Source organism: Mauremys mutica, chromosome 13 (genome assembly GCF_020497125.1).
Source record: "Mauremys mutica isolate MM-2020 ecotype Southern chromosome 13, ASM2049712v1, whole genome shotgun sequence".
Classification (NCBI taxonomy): domain Eukaryota; kingdom Metazoa; phylum Chordata; order Testudines; family Geoemydidae; genus Mauremys; species Mauremys mutica.
In genome coordinates, this window is record NC_059084.1 from 25280834 (window position 1) to 25307353 (window position 26520).

Here is a 26520-nt window from a genome sequence, read left to right on the forward strand (position 1 = left end):
TTCATGGGCAGACCCATCTCTCCGGGATAGCACAGGATTGAGGCCGCCAACTGGGGCATAGCATTGGGAGGACACCGTGGATAACCCCGCAGAGAGGGCTCTTCCAACCTGGCTGATGCTACAGATGACTGCTTAGGACAAGTTAATCAAAGACAGAAATCTACCACGTGCAGTGAAACGAGGCGGCGGCCTGGTAAATAAGGTAACTGTGCACATGCACTCATTGGTATTATATCCTTTATATTCTATAGGTAATTTCAATTTTCTGAATCCCTTACATCACAGATTCTAAAGCCACAAAAACACAATTATTCAAATAGAAAACAATTGTTTTTTAAAAAGGGGGCAGTTGTGTATTCCTTTCCTTGTCACTGTTCTTAGGGTCTGGATTTGTACTGGATAATAACTGCTGGAAAATGAATGGAGATGGTCTATATGGGTTTATGATCCCCTGCATATTACATAATATACCCTGGGAATCAGGCTGGATAATATCTGAGGGTATGTGTGTAAGGAGAGGGTGGGTAATCAAAGCATGTGTGTCAGGGTGGAAAATGGCTGTCTAGTGGAATGCGGGAGGTTTTCTACTCTACGTACCTAGCATGGCACAGCTGGTGAGGTGTGTTCTGAGGAGGTCCCACCTGTCTCTCATGCTCTGGATATTGGCTGAGATGGGAGGCAGGACCTGGGATTGGATGGATCAAGGCTCATATCCTTTCTGGCAAATCCCATGTTCTGATGTCTCTTGAGTCCAAGTGTAGCGCGCACATTGGGAACTGCCATTCATTCATTCCAGTGGGTGACAGACCCATACTGGTGACAGGAGCTGTGACTGGCTTAATGTGGGGGAGGGCTCTTGTTTTATGGACTGCGACACTGGGGAAAGTCAGCCCTGAAACGGAAGGCTAACTGCTGGGGATTATGGGTAAACTTTGTCATCAAGGTAAAATGCAGAGCAGGATTTTATTGTTCCTCATTGAGAGGGGCTAATTAGACACACAAATGTTAGTCCCCAGCAGAATGGTTTGACCACCCTTGGCTGGTGTGATTGCAAGATCTGTGCACGGCAAAGCCACCCCCAGGAATGCCTTGTGTGCATGCTCCATCTACCATGCAGCACCTCACCACCAGCACCCGGTAGAGGGACCCCTACCCCTCCTGGTCCACCCCACTGCAAGGATCTGTGCCGGATAGGCTGGGGCATGGCAGGGAAAATACACAGGGGTCCGTGTGCTCTGCTATTCTCAGGTGAAAGGTGCTATCTAAGTGCAAATTATTATGAGTGCAGAAGGGGGCAGGGCCAGGGCAAGGAGGGATTCCCAGTGGGTTAGAAGAACAGAACTTTTGGCTCCAGTATGAGCCTGCTCTGAAATACAGGGAGAGGGTCGGAGTGGTGTCGCTGGGAAGAGATTTCAATGGCCAGGGGCTAAGCAGCATCCTCAACAGGCCCCCTTAGGGGTTCACACTCTGGGTGGCCATGGGTCATATACACATTGCCAGATGCTACCGCAATGGTGAGCTGAGCCTATGATAACTATCCCGCTTTCCTCTGGTCACCTCCTCCATACAGCACTAATTCAGGAGGTCAGATCCTTGTGGGAACGGGAGCCACCTGGACTGACCTGCAGCGAACAAGATCGTCGGAGGCCAGGAATGGTTGACATGCTCTAAGGGCTGAGGGACGGGAGCGTGAAGATTCATCTTCTCCTGGGAGGGGCATTTGTGTGGGGGCCAGCTCGTCCCTTATGCAGAGCAGGGTTAAGGCCTCATGTCATGTGCTTTGAGGCATTTTCCATGGGGTTGGCCTGCTGGGACGCGGGGCCAGAGGCAGCACGGGTGCTCAGGGAGGAGGGGCATGGCAGGTGTACAGAAGGTGGGACGGGCGCCTCTCGGTTCTAGTCGTCTTTGTCTTTGGCTCCGTGCTTGAGAATGCGGGTGAACTCCACGTAGTTGAAGTTGCCTTTCTTGTCGATGGGGGCCTCTCGGTACATCTCGTCCACCTCCTCGTCCGTGAACCTGTCCCCCATGGTGGTGAGCAGCTCGCGCAAATGGTCTTCGTGAATGAAACCTGCAAGGGGGCAATGAATGGCAGGGAAGAGGAAAGATAAAGGAGGTGGAGTTAAGGTAGCTGGAGTGCCCGAGCGAATAGAGCCGGGGAACAGAACTCTGAACTGGCTCCTGGGAAGCACTGGCCCGGGACAGCCCAGGATGACCCAGCAGGGGGGAAAGGGGTGTTTCTAAAGAGTCTGGTCCAAGGATTTGGTCAGCCCTAGCTACACAGGGTAGCGATTACAGGCACCCAGGACACTGGGCTGCAAACGTTAACAATGGCACCCCAATGGGACGAGAGCTGCTGCAAACAGGTGGCCGGAGATTCAAATCTGAACCCCTTAGGAACAGGATGGCCTCTTCCCAGTCAGTGCAGTGTGAAAAGCGACCCTGGAGGCCACAGAGAGTGGGATAGTGCCCGTGCCCGGGATTCACACTGCTGGGGGACTCATGAGGGGCGGAAAGGGGAGAGCGTGGGTCTCAGAAGGAGCTCAATGGATCAGCATCCCCTCCAGGAAGGGTATCCCCCAGCAGGCAGCATTTTCTGATTTAGTGGTTCTGTGGTACCTGCAGCCTGCACAGTGCCCCTCAATCGCAGCTCTCAGGATCCCCCAATTATTCCCCTCCCAGGTGGCACTGAACAAAGGCAGCATCATGCCTTTGCTCTGCAGACACACCAAGGGCGGACAAGGATGCTGGGTCCCACTCTGTGAGCTTGCCAGGCTTTTGAACTAGGGTGAAAGGCTCCTTCTTTGGGCTGGGCATTGGATGGGCCCCAGATAACTGGCTTAGGCCCGAACCCTCAATGGTACATAGGAGCCTTTCTCCCTTCTGGACCCTCAGCCCCGGGAGCCAGGCACTGGGGGAGCAGAGCTCTGTCTCCACTGGCTGGCTCAGCCCAGCTGGCGTGGCTGACAGCGCAGCCAGCCTGGCCCCCGTTACCGTACCTGTCGCGTCCTCATCGAAGCAGGCAAAGGCATTGCGGATGACATCTTCTGGGTCAGTGCCATTCAGCTTCTCTCCGAACATGGTGAGGAACATAGTGAAGTTGATGGGACCAGGTGCCTCGCTCATCATGCCCTCCAGGTACTCATCAGTGGGGTTCTTCCCTGCCATACGGAACCAGCGCAGGGTGAGCTGCTGCACTCCGATACTTGCTCAGCTGAGGGGCTGTGAGTGCTTGAAACACGACTAAAGCCTCATGACACATGGGCATGATTATTCCCCATTTTACAGGTGGGGAAACTGAGGCACAGAAGCGACTAGTCCAAGATCACCCAGCAAGTCAGTGACAGAGCCAGGAATAAAACCCAGGAGTCATAGAATCTCAGGGTTGGAAGGGACCTCAGGAGGTCATCTAGTCCAACCCCCTGCTCAAAGCAGGACCAATTCCCAACTAAACCTGATTCCCAGGTCCCTGTTCTAATCACTAGATTAGACACAAACCCAAGGCAAGCACACGGCTCGGGGACACCAAAATCACTCTTTGAGAGGCAGAAATGAGACCCGCAGCTCAGCTGTTCATTGGTCAGAAATGTCAGCATGGAGGGGCCAGGATCTCGCTGGATCTTTCGGTGTATTCAGACAATCTGGGACCTTAAGCAGCTGGTCCCATTGGCCCTCAGGCTGCATTTTGGGTGCATCTGGAGGATCTCCAGTCTGTATCTTCTCTGCCCCTTGGTTCTAAACCCTATGTGTCCTGACTGGACTATATGATAAAAGCAGCAGGTAAGGTCTTCAAAAAGCACCTAAATCCCATCTTCCAAAGTGACTGAGGCACTTAACAGCCTGGGTCTCAGTGGAAGTCAATGGCCCAGATCCTCAAAGGTACCCAGCTCCCTAATACCCTTGAGGATCCGACCCTTGGGTCCTTTTGAAAATGTTACTCTATGGGTTGGGACGCTTGTCTGCCCTTCTAGCTGAGTATCCTGGCCAGCCGAGTAACGCAAAGAAGTGCTCGTGAATATTTATCTTCATTTTTAAATGAGCTTGCTTCGGCCATGTTCACACCCCTGTGGCATCCATTTGTCACAATCAGAAAGCTGTGCCGTGACAGCACGCATGTCCCTACAGTGCCAGCACTCCGCTTGCTTTCCAGGAGGGTTCGCCCCAGATACGAGACCATAAGGGTCCCGCCAGCCCATTCAAGGAAATGGACCCCATGACTGCAGACAGCCTGAGCGCTGGCATTCAAATTCGGAATGACTGGCCTTGGGGGAAGCTAAATTCCTGACACATGTCCCCAGGAAGTTTGATTAACCAGCAGAGTGGCGAGAATCCCAATCTGGCCCTGACTGCTGCCCAGAGAGAGGAGCAACCTTGTCTGACAATCTATTCCTCACCCAGATTCCTTCATCAGCTCTTCCCATTCCATCAGCCCGCTTTTCCCTTAGCAGCAGCCAGCCTGTACAGTTCAGTGCCCTCTGGTGGGTGCAGCTGCAAACAGCTCTCTTTATGCCCGGCTTCAAAACACACATTTTACATTGTGAGACCAGCCCCTCTTCCCCTCGCTTTTGTGTGCAGTTAGGGGGCGAATGGGGGGAGCTCTGCCTCCTGGCTGCACTAGGACTTCAGAACAGGTTTGGTAGCCAGGTCAATAATTGACAGATCTCCAGGGGGACTGCGGAGGCAGGAAGAAAAGAGGAGAGAAGATGTTGAAAACTACCTGGCTTGCAGCTAAGCAGAAAGAACTTTGGGTGGGGGAGCTTGGCAAACCTTGCAAGTCAAAACGAGCTGGAGCCTTGGGCTCTGCTCCTATCCCCAGAGCGCCGTCTTTGTGCTGGCTGACCTGCTAAACAAGCCAGGGCAGGGCCTCTCATTCATACACGTACACCTTTCCGAAGGCTCTGGAGAGCAGCGTCTCCAAAGAAGACAGTCCCATACCTCTCCTTCCTCTCCAGCTCAGGCTGTTGTGGCCGGGAACTTTAGTGCTTGGGCAGAGCGGAGAAATAATGAGCAATAGGGTACAAACAGTAATAATACTTAGTGCTTAAACAGACCTTTTCACCCACTGATCTCAGTGCAGTTTACTAAGGAGGCAGGGGAATCATTGTCCCCTTTCTACAGATGGGGAAACTGAGGTACAAAAGGGAAGGGACTTGCTCAAGATTACACAGCGACTTGATGGCAGAGCTGGGAATAGTAACCCAGGACTCCCCACCTGGTGTCCTGGAAATACCCACCATTGTGATTTCTCGTGGAGTATTGGCATTTCCCTTATTGTTAGCTGAATGCAAGCAATTGGGGCGGGGCGGAAATGGAGTTTTAGCTCTTCCAAAGACCTTCAGAACATGGCACTACTGTTTTCCTGCAGCCTTGTCTACATTAAGTTGACACTTTAATTATAGTTAAAGGGGAAAAAAATACCCAAAACCCAAGTGTGGGTGCAATTATACTGTTATAAAAGTGCTTAGACCAGTATAGCTTCCTCCAGCTCAGCAAAGTCAGCATAAAGAGCCTCATACCACTATAACTGCGCGCATGCTAGGGCTTTACTGGCATAAGTGTGCTGGTAAAAACACGCGTGCGTGCGCCACCCACCTCTGCCCAACACAGCCATGCCAGTAAAACTTTAAGTGTAGACCGGGCCTGAGTCTGCCCACAGATACACAGCTGAGAGGTGGGGCCTGCTCCTTCCACACCAAAGGGGTGCGAACATGGGTCTAACTGGGAAGTATCAGCATTAAAGTGCCAGCAGTGAAATAGTTAAGGAGAAACCTCCAGTTATTACGCTCCCCCCACCCCCTCGTGGTTAGGTTGATTTGAAATGATAGTCCATGGGGGATGGTATAGCACAGGGGTTCTCAAATTGGGGGTCGGGATCCCTGAGGGAGTCACGAGGTTATTAGATGGGGGGAGGGGGTCGCGAGCTGTCAGCCTCTACCCTGCTTTGCCTCCAGCATTTATAATGGAGTTAAATATATAAAAAAGTGTTTTTAATTTATAAGGGGGAGGTCGCACTCAGAGGCTTGCTATGTGAAAGGGGTCACCCGTACAAAAGTTTGAGAACCACTGGTTTAGCACATATTTGGCAGGGGGGTGTGGGCCTTAATGCAGGACAATGGAAGGGGGAAGACCTGCAAGGTCAAAATCCAGTGGGAGGGAGATAGGAAGGAAGCTTTTTGGGGAGCTGTCTGTGCAGCACCTACCACAGTGGGGCCCAACCTGGAGGCCTCTGGATGCTACTGCACTATAAACATAACTAATGATCAGCCCCTTTCTGTATGTCCTGAGAGGGGAGAGACCCCTGCAGCATGTGATGAGATTTCTAGGGCCCTGGCTCTATACCACAGCCAGAATACTTGTACTTCAGCCTACCTGGCTTCTCTCTCACAGCCCAGAGCCCTGGCTGCCCTGCAGCTCGACCTGTGCTTGCAATAAGCAGGAGTCAGGACCCATAGGGTATTAGCATGGCCAGGGGGCTGCATTTACACACACCTCTTTGGGGCAGGGATGGGAAACCCAAATCACACCCCTGTGCCAATGGGGACTCTGCTGTGCCCCAGGATATTGCCCCCCCCACCCCACCCCAGGGAGCTGCCACTCAGCCTCGGGGTTCTTGCAAGGGAAGGCAGGTGATTTGCAGCCCAGACTCCCCTGGAGACCCACCCCTGTAGGCTTCCCAGGAAATGTTCTGAACTGCTGCATCTCCTGGTTCATGTTCCCTTCCCCCAACCCTGCCAGTGCTACCTGCTTCAGGAGCTCACTACACCTCCCCCGCACTCCCCTGAGCTGGCCTCAGTCACCCGTGACCCCTTCTGGGCCATGACCAGGGAGCCGACATAGTCAGGGCAGATCTTAAACTGTGCTATAAACAGTCGGGCCTCTGGTCCGTGGAACCCCAAGTGGCTGGGGTGAGGCAGGGAGCAGCGCTTTGAGTGACATCCCATCCAACCCAGCTGGTGGAAGAGGGAGGGAGAGATCACAAGTGCTGGACTAGCACTACCAAAGGGGTGGATAAAAAGTTTTGTCTCGCCATGGGGGACAGCACCCTGGGGTGGCCTCATAGATTTCAATAGCTGGGTGCCGATCCAGAACTTGGCACATTTCTCTGCATAGATGGGACTGTGACAGGGATTGGGCTGGAGTGTTTTCCTGCCCCTACTTTTGTGTGTCTCTTCCTGGAGAGCGTGATCAGGGGCGGCTCTAGCAATTTCGCCGCCCCAAGCACGGCGGCACACCGCGGGGGACGCTCTGCCGGTCTTCGGTCCCGCGGCTCCGGTGGACCTCCCGCAGACGTGCCTGCGGAGGGTCCGCTGGTCCCGCAGCTCCGGTGGTCCACTGGTCCACCGGAGCCGCAGGACCAGTGGACCCTCCGCAGGCACGCCTGCGGGAGGTCCACCGGAGCCACCTGCCGCCCTCCTGGCGACCGGCAGAGTGCCCCCCACGGCATGCCGCCCCAAGCACGTGCTTGGCGTCCTGGGGCCTGGAGCCGCCCCTGAGTGTGATGGTGCTGGAAGTGGAACAGTGGAACAAAAGGGTTCGCCTACATAATCCACAACTAACAGGTAACTGTCACCCCCCGTGGCCAGCATGTGTATAGCAGTTTGATTCTGCTCTATCAGTTCAAGGAGTAAAGGCTTCTGTTTTCAGACTCAGAAGTCCTGGTGTTTGATTCCCAAAGACACAGCAACCCAGGGACAGTTACACATCTACAGGGAAGTATTTTGCACCAACATAGCTGTACCAGTACAGATTCCTTGTGCAGACACACTGCAGCAGTGTAAAAGGTGACGCCCACTGTGGCAAGTCACTTTTTTCACCAGTGTAACTCACCTACACTAGGGGTTTGCACTGGTGGAGCAGTGTCAGTGATGCTTCACAGGTGCAAAGAGTTCCTGGGATAGACAAACCCCGGCCTTTATTCAACTCTGCTTCCAGTTTCCCTGAGGGGATAGTTTATTTAAATAGGAGGGTGAGGCAGAAGAGAGATCTGAAGAGGTCAGAGACCTTCAACCTAGAGTAATTGTCAAATACCTATAGGAGGGAAGGGCTGCTCCCAGTTCCCCAAGCACAGTCCCTGTGGCCTAGCAGCCAACCAGTGCGGACACCCTGTTGGATCGGCACTTGTTACCTAGAGACGCCAGCATGTCATGCAGATCCTCCTTGTCAATGAAGCCATCGCGGTTCTGGTCAATCATGTTGAAAGCCTCCTTGAACTCCTGGATTTGCGACTGATCAAACATGGCAAAGACATTGGAAGTGGCACGTTGGGGGCGCTTCTTGGTGGTTTTGGCCTTGGCTCTCTTGCTGGACATCTTGGCAGCTGGTGATCTACCTCCTGAGTGAGACAGGGAAAGCAGAAAGGAGATTGACCATGGGAACAGACAGACTCAACAGGAATGGAGTGGAGCAATTTATCTGAGTGATTGCAGCAGGGGCAGGGCTGGAAGACAGGCCATGTGAGTTCTGTTCCTGATTTGTCTGCTGGCCATGCAACCAGACCAGTCATTTAACTGCCCTACCCCCTCAGCTTCCCCATCTGTAAAATGGGGATAATCATATTTCACTAACTTTCATCACACAAGGAGGGGGGTGATTTAATTAATTAGCTGTAACCCTTGCAAAGCGATAATGATTGAAGGGAAGGCTAGGGATGACTACTCCCTTAGATTCAGTTTTGCTGCAATTGGTGCATGGATGCAAGAGCAAACACCCGTTTCCTCCCTCTTCCCCCTTTGAAGAAGACCCTGAATTCCGACACTGACCCCAGCAGGTAAAACAGTCCTATGTGAATTTCAGCAGAATATGCCCCTTGTATTGCAATACCGGGTTCCCCCCGACCACCCATCTCCTTATAGCTTTGGGGTGGGGAGGGGTGGGGCTGGAGCTGTTTTCTGTGGTTACATGGGCGGCATGGTATGGAAGAGGGTGAGACCCACTGTTCTTGTATGCTGCGGGGAAGTTTAGTTATTAGGATGTATTGGAAATTGTTCAGATGACAAAACATCATTTTAAATTGTAAGGGGTTTCCTCTGGTCCTGCTTGCAGCCTAGGGGGTCTCTGAGAGAAGCCATGTGATGATCTGGGTTTCCTGGTGCAGTCTGCAGAGAGTCAGCATGGAGGTGAGTGGTGGCTCTCTGCTTTGTCTCACTCTGTTCTTGTGCATTAGGATTCTAAATTCTAAGAAATGAAGTTGTGCTATGATGCAACCTTCCAACAAGAGTATAGATGATTTTTTTCTCTGTGTGTGCTGTGAACAGAACAGCCATGACCTGATGTGAAGTTGCTACAAGGTAGCGAATTAGAAATAAATTTCCCCATGGTTGCACCAGCACCAGTCCTAGCCATGGTGGCAGCACTGCTTTTGGTAGGCTCCAGGGTAGTTTGAGCTTGCTCTGAGCAAGGTTAATGGTTAAAGCACCCTGAAGAGTCTGCACTACTACACCCACCTCTAGGCCCTACAGCTGCAGGCACAGGAGCTGCTCCTCTGCCTGCATCTACACTGCCTTTTTCTAGATCTTTTCCAGAGTCAGATCTTACGCTGACCCACCCATGCTCCCACCATATCTGTAAGACATTAAAAATGTGAGAAGAGGAAAAATATTCCAGGAACCAAGCTAGCAGCCTTCTTGGCCTAGATCTGCCCCTGCGGCAGCTTCTTGTGTGCAGTCACCGGGGCCCCAGGTGTATCCACTGGTCTCAGGCCCCAAAGGACAGTTTGGAGCCTTTCTCTTTAGCCCGGTCTGCAGAGAGAGGCTTCTAGCGGAGCATCTCGCAGCATCACCGTGCTAGGGACTGTGAGGCTCCTGGATCAAGTGTCATGGTGCTTATGCAACAAATCCCCCTGTGCCCCTCCAGGGAGGGACTCCTCGCTATGGGCACTTGGAGCCAGATTTTGTTCCTCTTGCTGCTGGTGTAAATCCACTCCCCTACTGTATGTGCCTGAAAGCAGAATTTGGCCCGTCCTTAACCAGAAGAGCCCTGTGCAATAGACAAGCATCTCTCAGGATACTGGGGAGAGGGGGCTATGTGGTCAGAGGGGGCCCAGCAGGTGGCATGCTGCATAGCTGCCTGTTACTGACCCCCATCCCCTGAGCCCAAGGTCAACCCCTCAGGTCAGGCAGAGTGTCCCCATCTTTAGGATCCTAGCATGGAAGGGGTTATAGATGTGCAAAAAGTTCCCCTTATCAGGGAAAGAGCCCAGCCATCCTCCCCTTCATCACAAAGCCCTGCAGTGATCTGCTCGCCTTGTACACTTTAAACACACAAAGGCTCACAAACAAGGCATGGGCTCTGGGCTGCCTTCCCAGTGCCGGCCCTGTTAGGAACAAGCAGGAAGTTGGTTATCTGCTCCTTGCAGATTCCTAGCATTCCACTCCCCTCCCCCTGCCCTCTTTGTTTCGCCAGAGAGCGGCTGCTGAGCTGGGCTCACCCCCGCAGCAGCAGCTTGTGACCTAGGGCTAGGGGGTCCCAGCACACTGAGCAGAGCTAAGGGCTGAGCTGTAATCTGGGGGGGGCTCTGATTTATGCTCAGGATGGCCTAATGAGCACATCCAGCAGCCCCGTGCAGGACAGCAGCAGCAGCCTCTCTTGCATTGGTGGGCTCTGTCACGGCAGGGAGAGGGTTAACAGTTACAGATCTCTGAGCACCTGGCCCTATGCTCACCCACGCTGCCCTGGCAAGGCCATGGGAGCTCAGCTCAGAGAGCAGCTGCTATTTCTCCCAGCTCCTAAGCAGGGTGTGGCATTGCAGCCAGCAGGGGAGAGGCCTGCCCCCCCCCTGCAAGCCCCTCTGCTGAGCATTTGCCATGGGGGCTGCTGGTATCATCATGCCAGGCCTGCTTTCTAAGCCCCAGCAGGTCTCCTAGCAACTGCCCTGGCTGCCCATTGGCTGGGGATTGCCCCTGGCCATGCGCCTGCCCATCATTCCTGCACTGGTCACCTGACACTCTATCCAGTTACTGGATCAGCTGGGTGTGAACAGGCCCCTATCCCAGATCTTCAACAGGTGAACAGTCCACAGCCTGCTACATAGTTGAGTATTTTTCCCCTGTGGCCTAGTTGCGGCTCTTCCTCTGCTTAGAGATTTAATTGTTCTGGTAACTTCCAATCACATCACCTGCTTAGTATGTGCCACTGGTACAATACATCTTGCTGCTGGATGGACTCCCCACCTACCTAGGCCATTTCACCTGCTGAGTTCCTGCCTGAGAGCTCAATTAAGGGTGCCATCAGCCCACCCTGACTGATTCCCACATGGCTGCACCTCACCTGCCAACTGAGGGATTCAAGTCATCTTTGCCCCTTTTCACCAGGCTCCTGCACATGGGAGGTAGGACAGGTGTCACCTGCACCTCCAGGGAAAATTGCCTCATTCAGGGGGCCTATCCATTACCGCCACAGAAAGCTGTGGGTGGGTGCAGGAATCCTGGCCAGGGAACACCTGCATCCCGCAGTGGCCGTTGTAACAGGAGTGGGAGTTACTGTAGCTGCCAAATGAACTCACCCAGACAATGATAAAAGTCACAAACACCCTGTTACCTGTGGGTGAGCACTTTTCACAAAGCAACCACTCCATAAACAGTCCTCACCCTCATGGGAAACGTTCCAAAGTGCTTAAACTCATTACTCTGCTACAGGGCAAGGGCTGGGGAAAGGTCAAAGATCCCAGCAGTCACAGGACCTCCCTGATCCTTGGCGGTTTTGAACGTCTTGTCTACACATGAACTTGCAGTGGTTTGGTTACAGGTGTGTGGTTTTAAACGGACTCAGTTATACTGAAAAGGGTTTGGTGCTAGTTTAAGAGTGTCTTATATCAGCTTAGCATGTCTCTTCCTTATTGACTTCAGCTAAACTGCATTAAGCCACTCTTAAACCAGGACATGGGCATCTACCCAGGACCTAGCACCAATTTAACTGACTTGATTTTTAAACTAATGTCAACCAGTGTGGTGTCCTTGTGTAGACAAGGCCGTGGGGCAGCTGCTAGGCCTGTAGAGCAGGAGCAAACACTAGGCCCACAGCAATAGCAAGTTCGAAGCCCAGCTGCCTAACGCAGCAAGAGGGCTCCGGGAGAGGCTCATCCAGTCAATCTCATAGCAGCTGGAGGTAGAGACTTAGTTCAAGGCTGTGACAGCCTCTCACTACATGCAGGTAAGAGCCTCCAGCTAGGGCTGAATCCACTGTTATGTTTGCCACAGGCCAGCACGGATGGGTCACAACTACTTACTCACCCTTATCGCAGGAGACTGTAACCTGGTAATGTTACTAACCAGTTAGTTGCAATAATACTGGGCACTTATACTGTGCTTCACACAGCCGAGTCCTTCCAACTCCTCTGGGGAAGTAGGTTGGTATCATCCCCCCCATTTTGCAGCAAGTGCATTTTACTCCCATTTTGCAGATGGGGAAACTGAGGCAGAGGCGGGCGCCTATATTTCCAAGCATTCACTCATTTTGGGTGCCCAAACTGAGTTGTCAGGGGCCTGATTCTCAGAGATGCTGTGCACTCACAACTGCCATTGTCTTCAGCAGGAGACTAGGGTGCTTCTCTGAAAGCCAGACTGCTTCCTTTAAGGTGTCTCAAGTGGGGCACCCAGAGTTAATGTAGATGTTTAGCCCCACATTTCCAAGCAACTTGCCTAGCATAACTCAACAACCAACAGGAGAGACAGGATGAGAACTGGGGGGCCTCCTGGTTCCGAGCCCCTTGTGCATAGATCTGTGCCTCAGGCCTGCTGGCTGATCAAGTTCAGAATGGCCTAGTGGTTAAAGCACAGGACTGGGAATCAGGAGATCTGCATGCTGTTTATAGCCTTCCATGCGATGACCTTGGGTAAATCATGTCACTGCTCCGTGCCTCAGTTTCTCCATCTGTAAAGTGGGGACTTTAGCATACACCTGCTGTGCGAGGGTGGAGGGGAGGTGTGAGGCTGAATTCATACCTGTTTGCAAAGTGCTTTGAGCTCTGTGGCGGGAAGTGCAGAGTATTATGATTGGTGCGTGCCCCCTAGGCCGGGCTGGGGAACACACCCGCCTGCATTCCTGGCTTATGTGGCGTGGGACACAAAGCAGTTAAGGCACCATGTCATGTCGCATTAGGCTGCACGATGCCACTCAGTGCTACGTGCCAGAAAACACACCCCGGCTGTTTTGGCCACCTCATGTGAGCTGTTCTGGGAAAGGCCGTCTGTGCTTTGCAGCTGGGTCCTTGCTGCTGACAAACCTGACAAGACCTTTGGGATGGCCAGACCCCACAGGGCCAGGATCTCTTCAGAGTCTGCAAGCCAAGGCTGGCCAGCCTGCCCCTAGAGCAGGAGAGCCTGTCCCCACGTGATGGACTGGGACATGGGCACCCTTCTCTCGCCTTTCCTGCCATGCCGTGGCACAGCTGCCACCGCCTAGTCCCTCACTCCTGTTTTTACTTCTCTCATTCTATTTTCTTTCTCCTCCTCTGTTTGCGGCGTATTTCCCCCTTTCTCTCTTCTTTCATGGCTCCTGTTCCCCTTCCCTTTCCCAGCAAAGCTGCATTGGTGGGGGGCATGAGGGCAGTCGGGATGCAGGGCTGTGAACCACACCGTGTTGTCTGAAAGTGCTCCCTGCTGCCTGGCCCTTGTCTCACACTCGCATCCTTGGGAAGCAGCCTCCTCTCACTGGAGCTGCGCTGGCGGGAGACTGCCCTGCTGACGTGGGGCACCAGGCCTCTGAGCCCCAAATGCAGTTTTACCACCAGTACATGCCAGTACCGTCTGACATGGCTAGGGAGCCTCCGAGTATTGAATTGGGGCAGGGCTGTCATGACTGCAGCAATCTCCTCCTGCTGCTGCTTCCCTGAACCCGTCTGCTTAGCCTGCCTCCTACCACCTCCTACCCCACTTCTATCTGCTGCATGAAGAGCACCTGTTATTGCCCCGGGCCCCAGCCCTAGGCTTCGCCCACTGAGAAAACGCTACAGGAGACCTTAGTGTTTGGACAGCCCAGGAAGGGCTCTGACCAGGGAAACGGTACTATGAGTTAGCCCCTTTCTGAGGAATGACACATTTACGAGCCAATCCGGTAACACAGCTGCTCTCTGAGGAGTGCCGGCTCATCTCTGGCCTGGGGGCTGCCCTGTGCCCGCTGTGACATGGGGGTATGTTTCTCGGTGCAACACCACCAACTGCAGGGAGACTTGGAGCACCTAACAGTGACTTCCCAGGGAGAAGCTCTCTGCCCTCCGACTGGGACCCTGGCTGGGCACTGAGGAGTGCACCCCTACTGTAGACATGTATTCACCCAAAATGCCGAGAGCTGCGGGGGGGAGGAGGAGAGGAAGTGAACCTGGAGCCCTTCTCCATGGGGCGAGCTGGAAGAACCAGTAGCATTTACAGACCATCCTGCATTCCTGCAGCTAACAATCTGGGGCTCACAAATGGAGGTAACCCCTCCCCCTTTCCTTATCCTGCCCTCCCCACTGCTTGCCCTCACCTTGGGATGTGGTGCCCAACACGGGGCCTGACTCAGGAGCCCTCACATGCAATGGGCAATGCATCGCACTCGAGGGACTATGTAGGCGAGCAGGTGTCGATCAGCAGGAGGAAAGGTGTCAGAATAGGGCTCCCTTGAGGGGCAAACTCCTTGACTGTGATTGTCCGTTAGCACTGTGCAAATCTATGGCGCAGAATGAATAAGGGACAGTAACCAAGTCCTCCCAGCTGCCACCTCGGGCCACTCAGATTCCTCCTAGAACATTCACTCCTTCCCCGAGGCCCAGGAGGAGATGATAACATAACTGAAGCACCAAAATGTGCACATCTAATCTCCTCCTTCCTCATCCCACCCCTTCCCTCCTGCTTTGATGCCCCTGCTCGTCATGCCCCAGTTAGATTGTCAAGCGCTTTGTGGCAGGGACAGTGTCAACCTGCATGTCTTGGAGAGCACCCAGCACATGCTGGGTCCCTATATCAATAACTGGGGGTCCAGATGGCTGCAGAGACTCCAGTCTGCCAACAGGAGAGTTCAGCCGATATGCATGAATCACCCGGGGCCTGATCCAAAACCCAGTGAAGTCAGTGGAAAGGCTTCCATTGCCTATGATGGGCTTTGGACCAGGCTGCACAAAGCCAAAAATACACTGCAAAAATTAGCAAAAGGCTAGGAAAATAAACACTGGTTGTGCTCTAACCATTATCCAAATATTTACCTTGCACCCTTGGTGCTTTGGGGACAAAAGAACAACTTGGATTGTTTTCCCTGCTCGATGGTTCTCGTTATGTAGCTGGAACGAGGTTTTGACAGCATGGAGTTTGGTTGCTCAGGGGCCTTAGACCAAAATGTTCCCTGGCAGAATGCTCAATATCAGGGCCTGGCTTGGCTTGCTCACAACAGTCTAGCTATTTAAAACAACACCATAAGTCTCCATAGAGCTATTTTAATGGAATTCCTGGAGGGTTTTTGCAAACAGACCCACCTAATAACTGATGTAGCTGAGCAGGGAAAGATCAAGTCGCTTGCCTCAACTGCACTTCAGAGCATCTAAACCATTGCAGTCAATGGGATGCTGTCATCCCAGCTATCCTAGGAAGCTGAGTCCACTGTTGGCAATAGTAATTAATAATGGGTTCTCCTGAACCAGTGCTGGAAACAGCTTCATGTATGTAGGAAATTGGCAGAAGACCATTCTTCTGTACCGGTGCTGAAAACCTGGTGCCATCTGGGTGAGCAGTTCTAAGCGTCACGTGCCATAAACGGGTCAACTTCCTAAAGCAGACGGGGCATGATGGCAGGGAAGCTCCATTTGTCTGGCTTGTTCTTGGACTGTGTCAACGCATCCAGGCAGCAACGTGGTTTTCGACAGGCCCCTCTTGGCATGTCCACATGCCGCCCAACTGTGTCTGTACCGATATTCTCTGGGACTCTTTTCCTAGTGCCCAGCACTGTGGCTGGGAGCAGGGACTTTTAGGTCATTTCCAAACACTCTGCACTGCAGTTAAGGGGACTGACTGAACTGGTGTAGCCGTAAACCCTATAGCTTCCCATTCATTATGGGGGGAAACTGAAGTAGATGCCATCTGCTTAGCCAGACCTGAACAAAAGTCCTCATCCCAGGTGTTGTGACCAGCGCGTACAAGCAGCACTTGCTAATCATCTGGGACAACTGTGATGTGGACACCAGACTTTGAACGAGGGCTTGTAATTGGTGGTGTATTATTTACAACAGCGTCCCTTCTCACCCAGTGTGAATGCTGGACAGGGGAAGGCTAACCTATTCCAAAGTGGCCACTGATTTTGGGTGCCCAATTTGAGGCTTGAAAATAGGCAAGTCATGTTGGCCAAATGGTAAGGAAGGATCGAAAGCCCAGTGAAGTTAAAGGGCGATTTTCCACTGACTTCAGTGGCGTTTGGGTCAAGCCATATGTCAGCAGCTGAGTGGGATTAGAATGCAGACGCCTCCAGCCCTATGCATAATCCACTTGGCCATGCTTCTTCCGTAAGCAGCACTTCCAAAGCACTGTATCTAGCCATCATTCTCTTCTCTTGTGTGGGAGCTGCACTCCCTCTGCAGTATGTTATCTCTGTCTGGACAGTAGGGCCCCGTGCTGGAGCAACCTGTGGAAACATTGCTCCTAATGTTACTAGCACCGAGCATCCCAACTCCAGGAGCTAGAGCCTCAAAAGCCATGAGACTAGCTTAAAAATCAGATCTTGTAAATTAGTTTCTAAGATCAGTAGCGAAGAGCCCAGTCATCTGAATACTCAGTGTGTGCTTATTGGCATAGTCCAAATGTGCAACCTTATTGCTTTGCTGGGGTCGTTAACAGTTAATTGCACTGCTGTAAGAGGCCTCAGCCAAGATGGAGGCCCCATGATGCTAGGTGCTGTACAAACACAATGACAGTCGGATGGATGTGTGGGTGGGTGCGGGGGGGGAACAGGCACCAAGGATGCCAAAATATAATGGCGACATCTGGTCTAAATTGCCAAGCACCTTAGCTGAGCATTCTTCCTATGGGGATCAGCAATTAAATGGTGAACAATCTTAGCGTTTCAGAGGTAAAGTTAATAAGTGGGCTGCAGTGTTAACGTATCATTGAGATGAATGAGGGAGTGGGGGAGTTCACACCTCTGAGAGCTATTGTTTCAATAGGCCTGGCTGTAGACTCTGTCATGTGTACTCCCATTTTCTGTCCTCCTGGGTTATATTGTAGCTCAACGTCTTTTTCATTAAAGCAGTTGGATATTTGTAATCAGGCGTACAGGTCCTCTAGGGATCCAAGGTGGAGGTCTCTCTGGGGTCAGAAACATCCACAAAGGCAGGAGTGGGAGGAGAAGAAAGCCACCAGCAGTAATTCAGTTGCTTCCTCCCCTCTGCTATGATGATGTGAAGAAGAAGGCAGCTGGGGTTGGACCTGGACCCACTCAAGCCTTGTCTACACTAGAGAAATGTTGCAACCCTTTCCCACTTCTGCCAGCGCTGGCTCAGCTGCTCCACCAGTGTGAGCAAAACCCCAGTGTAGGTGGCCTACTGCCTGCCACTGGTGGATTTAATGCCAAGTCATCTAACCCTGCTTAGAGTAGCTCTAGACAACATGGTTGTCAGTAACAGCGCCTAGCCTACACAATCATGCCAGCCACTGCTACCACCTCTGGAGCTGCAACGGTGGGAAATTCAAAGGGCAAAACTTCTAGTGTAGACACAGCCTTGGGGGGTGGGGGTGAGAGTTTCTATTTGTGGAGTGGCTGGGACAACACAGTTATGGGAGAGGGTGGATTTGGAGTGCAATCTAAGACCTCAGCCGGACTGAGCTGTAATACCAACCAAGCTGCCCTGATCCTATCACTGTTTCAGCCCATCGGTGCTACAAACAAATAGGGATGTTAGAACATGGGCACCCCTAGCACTGCAAGGCAGCTGTGCCCTGCTACCATGAGACTTGGAATGTAGATGAGGCCCCCAGATATGGGCATATAGGCCAAGATTTCCAAGCTGACTAGTGATGTTGGGTGCCCAATGTGAAACACCTTAACGGGTCCTGCTTTTCCGAAGGCAGCTGCTCAGCTCTTCTGGAAAATCGGGTCTCTGTGAGGAGTCTCAGGCTGGGCTCCCTTTTGAAAATGTTGGCCATGGGCTTGCAGCAGATTGGGGCCTGCCTGCAGCGCTCTGCAGGTAGATAATGACAAACCTCTCTTTCTGCTGGCATGTGCTGCTGAAAGCCCCTTTCCGCCTGGCTAAGCTGGACAGTCGGCATCTAAAGCCAGTGAAACGCAGGGTTTGTTTTCTGCTACCTTTCAGTTGGGCTTCATGGGGCATAAATAACCAGACGACCCCAGATTAGTAAGTGGCACCTTCGGCTAAGCGTTGGGGAAAACAACCCAGTCTCTTACTAAAACCCAGTCAAACTCTTCTCAGACCAATGAAGTCCGTGGCCAGAAAGTTCAAAACCAGGACAAAGCAGTATTCTGTCAGACCGGGCATAGTGAACAAGCCCTATTGCTGCCCTAGGTCTGAGCCACCCACTCTAACAGGGTTGTAAAGCGTTATGACAAGTAACTTCGTGTAACGGAGGGGTCATCAGATGTCATGCTGCGGGGTGCTGAGTTGCAGGGGGGCGGAGAGCACTATCCCCAAAGCACAGTGCAGCATGAAGAGCCAGCTGCACGGTGGGGGATTCATGTTGTCCTTTGAAGCTTCAGCTATCGGCAGTGGGGACCAGGCATGACCTGCTGGAGCACATCAGATATGCTTTTTTTCCCATCATGCTTTGCTGACTGCTCCAGTCAGACACCTCGCACAGACCCAACTAAGATGGTATTTGTGCACCAAGATGATCCCCACCCATACCCTGCCTTTTTTTTTTTAAACCAGCCATTTCCTCTCCTTTCCCAGCTACTGATGCCACAATCTGCTGTCACTATGGCAAACAACTGAGACATCAGCCACAGCAATGTGGCATCACTGAGAGTGTGTCTTCATTGGGCAATTGGCACCAGGGCTGGCCTGGCCTGGGTGTGAGCAGCCACGCCGCAAAGTCCTTCTGGAGCGACTGTGTCCTCACTGGTGCTGCGCTCCCCTGTGTGTGTCAGCTAGGGCGTCTGGGGGCCTCTCCCACATTTCTTTGTGCTGCAGTGAGCTGAGCCATTCTTTGACACTTTCCCAGTGAACTGTGGGAGATCCTGTCTGTCCTCTGGGCACACAGGGAATGGTGGGAAGGCACAGGAGCACACCCAGCCCTCCAACGATTTAGCCTGCATCCTCACTGCAAAGCGAGCAGGTTACCAGCCCTGAGTGAAAGCAGCACCCAGGCTCTAACCTACCCCCAGCCGGGCCAGCTAGCTTGGGTTGAAAACACTATCAAACTTGGGTGAGAGGGTTTTGTGTGTGGACGGGAAGGGGGTTAGGGGCAACATCAAGGTAAGAGCCCAGGCTAACTGTGCAGCGAGAATCTGGAGGAGGCTGGGTAGGAAGCTAAAGCTGGGTAGGAAGCTGAAGGCGTTCAAAGCAGGCTGCGTGGATGCATGGGATGAGTGCAGGATTGAGCAGCTGGACCCCAAGGACCTAATCCCAGCTCACTGTGTAGCCCCAAGTCAGGGTGTGCCCCCCTCTGTGGCTCAGTAAAACGGGGTAATGGTAGAGGAATTACTAATGTGTAGGCAGCACTTTGACGATTTAAAGGTACAAACTGCTGCTAACCCCAGCGTGCAGGCTGCCAGCACCACTGGGAGAAGGAAACTCAGGTCAGATTAATGGGGTTGCTGATAAAATAATACAAAGCTTGCCAGAGCGTGACTGTGGCTCTTTAATGATCCACACAAATGGTGTCTTCAGAGGGCCCGATCGTCCTTTCTGCAGGGAGTGTCACCTGATAGAAGCCACCCCAGCAACACCCGGGCAAGACCTTTGGGAGCCAAGAACCTGAGCTGGATTTCTATGCACACCTCGTGAGGGTCTGGGAGCAGGGGGCTGGGTGGGTGCTATTGGCCACTCCCCGAACAGTCTGAAATTACCTTTTATATGTTCCTTTTCAAGCTCTGGAGAGCGAAGGTTTATCCCGGGTTTTCAGGCTTCTGGTGACCTTGTCCTTGCCATGCAGAAGATCCTGAACTGAATTTTTATTCCCTCCTAGAAGAAATTTTGGGCCATGCCCAGGGAGGGCAACCTGGCCCAGGCAAATGAGAGAGGAGGAGGATTTGGGACAGTGCTTAATTTATAGAGGTGCTCAAGCAACTTTTTTACTTTCATAACTGATGTGGCAAACCCAGAGGTGCCAGGGCTCTGAACTGCCAAGTTCTAGAGGTGCCGGGCTGTGACCTGCCAGGCCCAGAGGTCCTGGGGCTCTGAACTGCCAACTTCTAGAGGTGCCGGGGCTCTGAACTGTGAAGCCCTGGCACAAATTAAGCACTGATTTGGGAGCACAACGAGATATTTAACTCCTCCCACTGGCGACAGAAAAAGCCAACAGCAATGGGTAAAGAATTTAAATGCCCAGGGAAACACAACCATCTTTGGTAACCAGCGACTGTTCATGCCTGGAGCTGTCTCATACAGGCACCGCACACTGGCGAATGCTGCCACTGCCTCCTCTTCCTCCTAGGGTTACATGTTAAAGAGCCTTCCCAACACTATTTTAACACCCCTCTAATATTTCCCAAATACAGACACTCAGCAAGGGGCTCGATGGAGGAAAGAACCTGGGACTAGGAAGCAGCCAGATCTCGGGTTCTGATGGGCACTGTCCGAACAGGACAAAAGTTACTCCAGGTGCCGTGGACGCTACAAGCGCTCCAGCGGCAGAGCTGCAGCTACGCCACTAGACACTTGCTGTGGAGTCAAAGGGGTTTTCCCGTCGCTGCAGTAAATCCGCCTCCTCAAGAGGTGATAGCTAAGTTGATGGAAAAATCCTTCCAGCAACCTAGCTGTGTCTACACAGGAGGTTGGGTCGACCTAATTTCAGTGCTCCACATGCGGCGTTTTTCAGAGCCCGGAGCAGCATTGCTAGGCTGTCTGAAGTTTTAGGTGTAGATCAGGCTTTAGGATTGAGAGAGCAAAAGGGAGGTAAATGAAGTTTTTCTTACGCAAGAGAATTTATTGCTTCAGGCAGGGGTGGATTGGGGTTTTGTGGGGCTCCTGGGCCTCTGGCCCACACCCCTTGCTCTTGCAGTCATCATCCCCTCCCAGCGTGCTCCTGCTGGGGAAATGGAATGGGGGCTCGGAGGCTTGCCCTGCTCCACCCGCCCGGCGCTCCAGCTGGGGAGTGGGGTCAGGGTACAGGGGCGTCCGTTTTGCCAGGGCCCCCCAACTGGCCGGGGCCCCTGGGCACAGGCCCTGTTGGCCCAGAGGCTAATCCTCCATTGGCATCAGGTCGCTCAATAGATCACTAAGGCGCTCCCTAAGATCACTAGGGGATCCCCCAAGAGAGGGCAGTGTGCATGTTTGCCAGGATCTTGCCTTGTGCCATCTGCAAAAGGACATGGGAGAAAACAACATTCCAGACAGAAGTGAATCTTGCCCAAGAAACCCAGAGGCAGGCCCTAACAGCAAGCTCAGAGCGGGGAAGCAGACGGAAAAGCCCAGCTTGTTTCAGTGCATTGCAATGTGCTCACGACAGCTCTGATTCCAGGCCCCGTTTTGCCTATATGAGATTGATGCTTCCTGAAAGAAGCCCCCCGGACTGACTGAGCGATCCACGGTCAGTAGGAAGACCCAAGAGAGAGCACAGCCAACGCCTGCGTGTCAGCGGTTCCGTAACCACGGCTGCGTCCTGCTCTGTCATCAATGCTCTACGCGCTCTTCTCATCTCTCTTACGGCCGCGGGGCCAGGCTGCACAGCCTTGACTTACTCTGGCAAGTAGTTACCCCCAAACGCAGCGCCACTGATGTTAGTGGGACTGTCTGGAGGAGCCAAATGCTCAGCAGGGTAAGGGCCCTGCGGTGAGAGGGGAGAGCTCTGCCTGTCCCTGTCCCTGTCTCCCTCCTGTCACATCCCAGCAGGGACAGCACTGCGTGGGTTCGCTCGCTCCCTGGGGATGCCTGCCAGGGTTCTTTGCTGCCGTAACAGGTGTTGGTAGGCGAACACCCCGCCCGGCAGCACCCAAGACCATACACCTGCCCCCGAAAACACGCTCTGCTTCATCGTCTTGCCTGAGGGAAGGTAAGAAGTTAAGCAGCGGGAACACAGATCTGGGGGTTTCCTTCCCTTCTCATGCAGGCTCAGACAGGACTGCACGGAATGTGAATCTCTCTACCGGCAACTGGCCTTGTGAGAAGACAACCAGCAAAGGGTCTGCACTCCTCAAGTTCCCATCCCCTGCTGAGGGCTCTGCTCCAGGGTGTAGCGCACGTCCCAGGCCATGCCAGCTGTCTAAGAACTCAGACATAGGTTGGGTTTATTTCCATGCATGTCTATTTGCTCCCTAGACTGATAAACTATTAGCCAAGGCACAGAGGCATTTCCTCCCTGTAACTTCTGACAGCACAGTGGGCAGCCTTCTTATCTGACTCCAACTTTCTTTCCTCTTCTGCAGTGAAATGCTAAAGGCACCAGGAACCCTCTGCCAGAATACCCCTTCCTGTGGTGGAGGACAAGTACTCACACAACCCATTACAGGAGATCAGAATCTATTTCAGCAAAGAGGGTATTCTTGACTGGATCCCACTTCTTTCCCTGAGAGGTTCTGATGCTACAGAGCTCTGGTCTTGGTCCACTAACTCGCATTCGTCCCTAAAACTGCTAGAAGCTTTTAACTTGAGACTGGAAAATGTAAGCGCTCAGTTTTTTGGGAATCTTCCCGCACCCTCTGATTTCATCTGTGACACACCTTAGCTGCCCCCAGGAAACCACACCACATGGAAAGTGAATCAATGGAAAAAGCTCTTACCTGTGTCAGAAACAGTTAAAAACCCAGAGATCCCAAAGGCGTTTCTGACTCCTGCGAATAGAAGAAATTAACTAGCTGTTTTAATCTCCCTGGCTGGAAGGAGCTGGGTCATATGGCAAAGGCAGCCAATGGAGAATGGAGTTTACCTAAATTGTTCCCACCCACCCCCAAGGATTTGGCCATACAAGGCAAAAGAATGCTGCGAGCGTGTGGCAGCAGCCCAGCTGTGGGACACTGGAGTTTGGGATATGAGAACAAGAGGAGAGGGGGGAAGAAAAGAAGGCTCCGGGGAAAGAGATGATTCTGCCTTATATAGATGAAATGCTGACGGAAAAAGCAGCAGAGGGCCTGCAGCCTGGTGAGCAATGCTCTGCAGTGAGAGCCCAACTCCTTGGGGGAGATGCAGCTTCCTTTATAAGGGGCTTGCAAGGAGAACTTCGGCTTGTTTTTTTGGTACAGGACTTTTAAACAAAGGTCCAAAAATAAAAGGACCCACTGCTGGGAGAGGTATTTCCAGTGTACAGTTAGCGTGCAGGTTCTTCCAGCTGTTTCCTTGCACAGTAAAGGTGCTGTTTAGAAAAGGTCAGGTTTATATTAGCCCCACAGCTAATGCTCCTGCTCCGCTACCTGCAGCGACTCCTGCTGGGACACGCTGGGAGTGGAGTAGCTGTGAGCTTCCCCATGGACAAGATTCCTTGTGTCTATCGGGAGTTAAAGCACCAAGACCTCTAACCTTAGGGTGGCCACTCACGCATTCCCGGAATACCAGATGTTCCAGTGCTTCCAGGAATGGCATGGGCCCTCCCCTGCCAGCATGACACCCGCCTCCCCAGCGGCATGACCTGACACACACAGTGCATGGAAAGTCACACTAGTGAGGGTGGCAAAGCAGTGTGCTCTTTAAAATGGTGTCCCCCATTCGGTACCGGACAACACCACGTCCAGTTTTGTCTGAGTACTGGATGTGGACAAGCCGCCCAAAAAGAAGACTGTCCATGTTAAAACCAGATGGGTGACCTCCCTATCTAACCCTGGGGCCTCAAGCGACCTGGGGGCTCTTCCTAGTTCTGCCACTGGCTTTCTGGGTGACCTTGGGTATGTCTCTGTATTGCTCCGTGCCTCAGTTTCCCCATCTGTAAAATGGCAATGATGCTTTGTAAAGCACTCAGATCTATTGATGAAAAGCGCTGTATAAGAGGTAGATATTCTCATTATTACATAACACAGTGGTTAAAATGCTGGCTGTTGCCAATGCCTTGTCTATATTAGTGCTGGAACTGCTGGTACCTCCAGGGGAGTTGAAACATTGAGGCTAACAATAGGAAATCTGGAGCAAAGAAACCTGGTGTAGAAAAGGCTTTTTTTACAGATAAGAAGTCAGCAGCCTGTTTTTATTTGCAATATACAGCTCTCCATGTTCATGCTGGTCTATCAGAGGATCGATAACCTAGTGGATAGGGCGCAGGACTGGAGCTTAGAAGATCCAGATACCATTTGTGGCTCAGCCACTCACTTCCAGTGAAACCATGGGCAAATCACTTAAACTAACCCATGCCTCGGTTTCCCCATCTGTACTAAAGGGCTAATATTTTCCTGCATTGTACAGATGTGAAGATAAAATCCATTAATGTGCGTGAGACACTACAGTGAAGAATGCCACGTAAGTACGTAGCGGTACATAAATACGCCTTATTTATGTGCATGTGTCTCTCCATTACTAGCTGTGCTAAACACCTGGTTCAGCAATATATTCCTGTTATAACTGCATTGATGCCCCTGTTTAAAATGTCTGGATCTGAAAGCTTCTAGTGCTTGAGTTAATGGACCAGGTGTGTTAGCTTGATGGCAGTAGTAGACTCATAAACAGGCTTGGCAGAATTCATTTTTTAAATAATGTTGATAGAGATTGATGTTTATTTTTAAGCATTTCCCCCCAATTTTTATCGATATAAATTTTCACAGTTGTGCAAAATTCTGGGGTTTAAGCACTTTTTAAAATTTGTATCCATTTACATTTTCACAGTTGCAGGAAATTATGTGGGGAGGGGGTCAGACAATAATTATTTCATGAGAGTAGACGTTGAGATTAAAAAAGTTACAGTTTTATAACAACGACAACACAAATTGTCACAAGGTTCTCATTTTTCTGACTTTGCCTATCTGTAAATTTCAATTATTATAGCTGGAAATATCTTTTCATTGGGCACACTGTGAAATTGACGTTTATCAACATTTACCAATAAAAAACTAATCCTTCCAGGCCTACTCATAAACCTCTTTTAGTGACCTGACCACTAGAGGGGGTTGCGGAGCTGCAGTGTGTGGGGGGGTGGAATGGGGGGGCGGGGGCACCTCAGTGGAACAGGGGCTGGCCTCGCCCCCGGGGAAGGGGCAGAAAGGGGTGGGGCTATGGGTAGGGCCACAGGCAGAAGGGGCGGAAGGGGGATGGGGCTGCAGGCGGAATGGGGGGCACTTGCTCTGGCCCAGGGCCTTAATCCGCCTCTGACAACTTGGCCCTGGTGCTACGTATTTCCAGCCCATGTGCAATGTTGTTACTGGCCCGTGTCCCCTCTGAGCAGTGCTGTGATGCCCAGGCCTCCAAGGCAGCTCTTGGGGAGCGCTAAAGAAGTCCTGCCCCAATGGAGCTGTTTTTGATGCTTTTTTCCATTGCATTGCAGGCTCCATCACTCCTGTTTACGGCTCAGGGGAACTGGCAGGGTGTGTGAAGCTGATGGTTCGCAGACTCAGATCCAGATGGCAGCAGCTTCTCACCCACATTCCCTTCCTGTTGGCTGGCTTGCTCTGCTGCAACCCCAACCGTTCAACCCCAGAGACTGGTTTACATTTTGAAAGTGATGAATGTGGGGCCCGATCCTGCAAACTCCCACAACAAGGCGTACGGCCATTGAGATGGCACCCAGGAGGGTTTGCTGGATCAGGCCTGTTGTTTTTGATCCTGCCAACTGCAGGTCTCTCCATTTCCCTTGACTCTGCTGGAAGTGGAGGATGCTCAGCGTCTCATAGCACCAGAACTAGAGCCAGTAGAAAAATGCGGGAAGCCGGGGGGAACATGCTATTGAGATCTGGTTTGTTTGGGGTTTTTTAGATTCTTCCCCCCCCCCCACCCCCAATTTTGAAACTGACATCAATGCTACTCTGCCTGTCTGCAGCCAGCGCACCACGCTCGGTTGGATCGGAGCTGTAAGACTATAAACTCTCTGGGGTAGGGACTGTCTCTCAGGATGTGTCTGTGCAGTGCCTAATGCAACAGGACCCTCTCGCAGCTGGGGCTTCTCAGTGCTGCCTGAATACAAATCCATGAGAACAGTATAGTACTGTGTCCAGTTGACACTGCCAGGGGAATTTTAGAGAAGCAAAATGCAGTTACCTAAATAAATAGGGATGTGGATAGGACACCCTGCTCAGCACTTTTACTCTTGTAAAAAACAAAAAAACACCCAAACCATTGGCTCTTTAATGAGCAGCGATGGGGGCCTGTGTTTTATGTCTCAGACAAAAGACACCACCAGGGCCAGTGATTCAGGGCTGACTGAATCACAGGGAAGAGCCCTGCTCACTGACTCACCACAACCACTTCCTGCCAAACCCTGGGTTTTCTTTGGAGGCTTCCTAGCCAAGCAATGACAAGGCCTGATGCCGAGTCCCTTGCAAAGT

General features: G+C 52.1%; 1 protein-coding gene and 1 long non-coding RNA gene across 2 annotated transcripts; one reads left to right on the forward strand and one right to left on the reverse strand.

Annotated features, from left to right (window-relative positions):
- Positions 1-220: 220 nt before the first annotated feature.
- On the reverse strand, positions 221-22995 carry MYL9 (myosin light chain 9). The gene is made up of 4 exons (XM_044985272.1): positions 22846-22995; positions 8123-8329; positions 2997-3158; positions 221-2068 (listed from the first exon to the last, which is right to left on the reverse strand). Exons 2-4 carry the CDS (start codon positions 8304-8306, stop codon positions 1896-1898), a joined length of 519 nt encoding a protein of 172 aa, XP_044841207.1. The 5' UTR covers positions 8307-8329; positions 22846-22995; the 3' UTR covers positions 221-1895.
- On the forward strand, positions 9050-25957 carry LOC123348034. The gene is made up of 3 exons (XR_006573151.1): positions 9050-9113; positions 24452-24505; positions 25524-25957. It is a non-coding gene; the product is annotated as an uncharacterized LOC123348034 (long non-coding RNA).
- Positions 25958-26520: the final 563 nt, after the last annotated feature.

Bases quoted from the DNA above. Each gene is read 5' to 3' on its own strand.
- MYL9 (XM_044985272.1), bottom strand. From the start codon at position 8,306: ATGTCCAGCAAGAGAGCCAAGGCCAAAACCACCAAGAAGCGCCCCCAA. The intron at 3,159-8,122 runs GTAACAAGTGCC...TCCGTATGGCAG, and splicing joins TGACATGCTGGCGTCTCTAG to GGAAGAACCCCACTGATGAG. The intron at 2,069-2,996 runs GTACGGTAACGG...GCCCCCTTGCAG, and splicing joins CTTCGATGAGGACGCGACAG to GTTTCATTCACGAAGACCAT.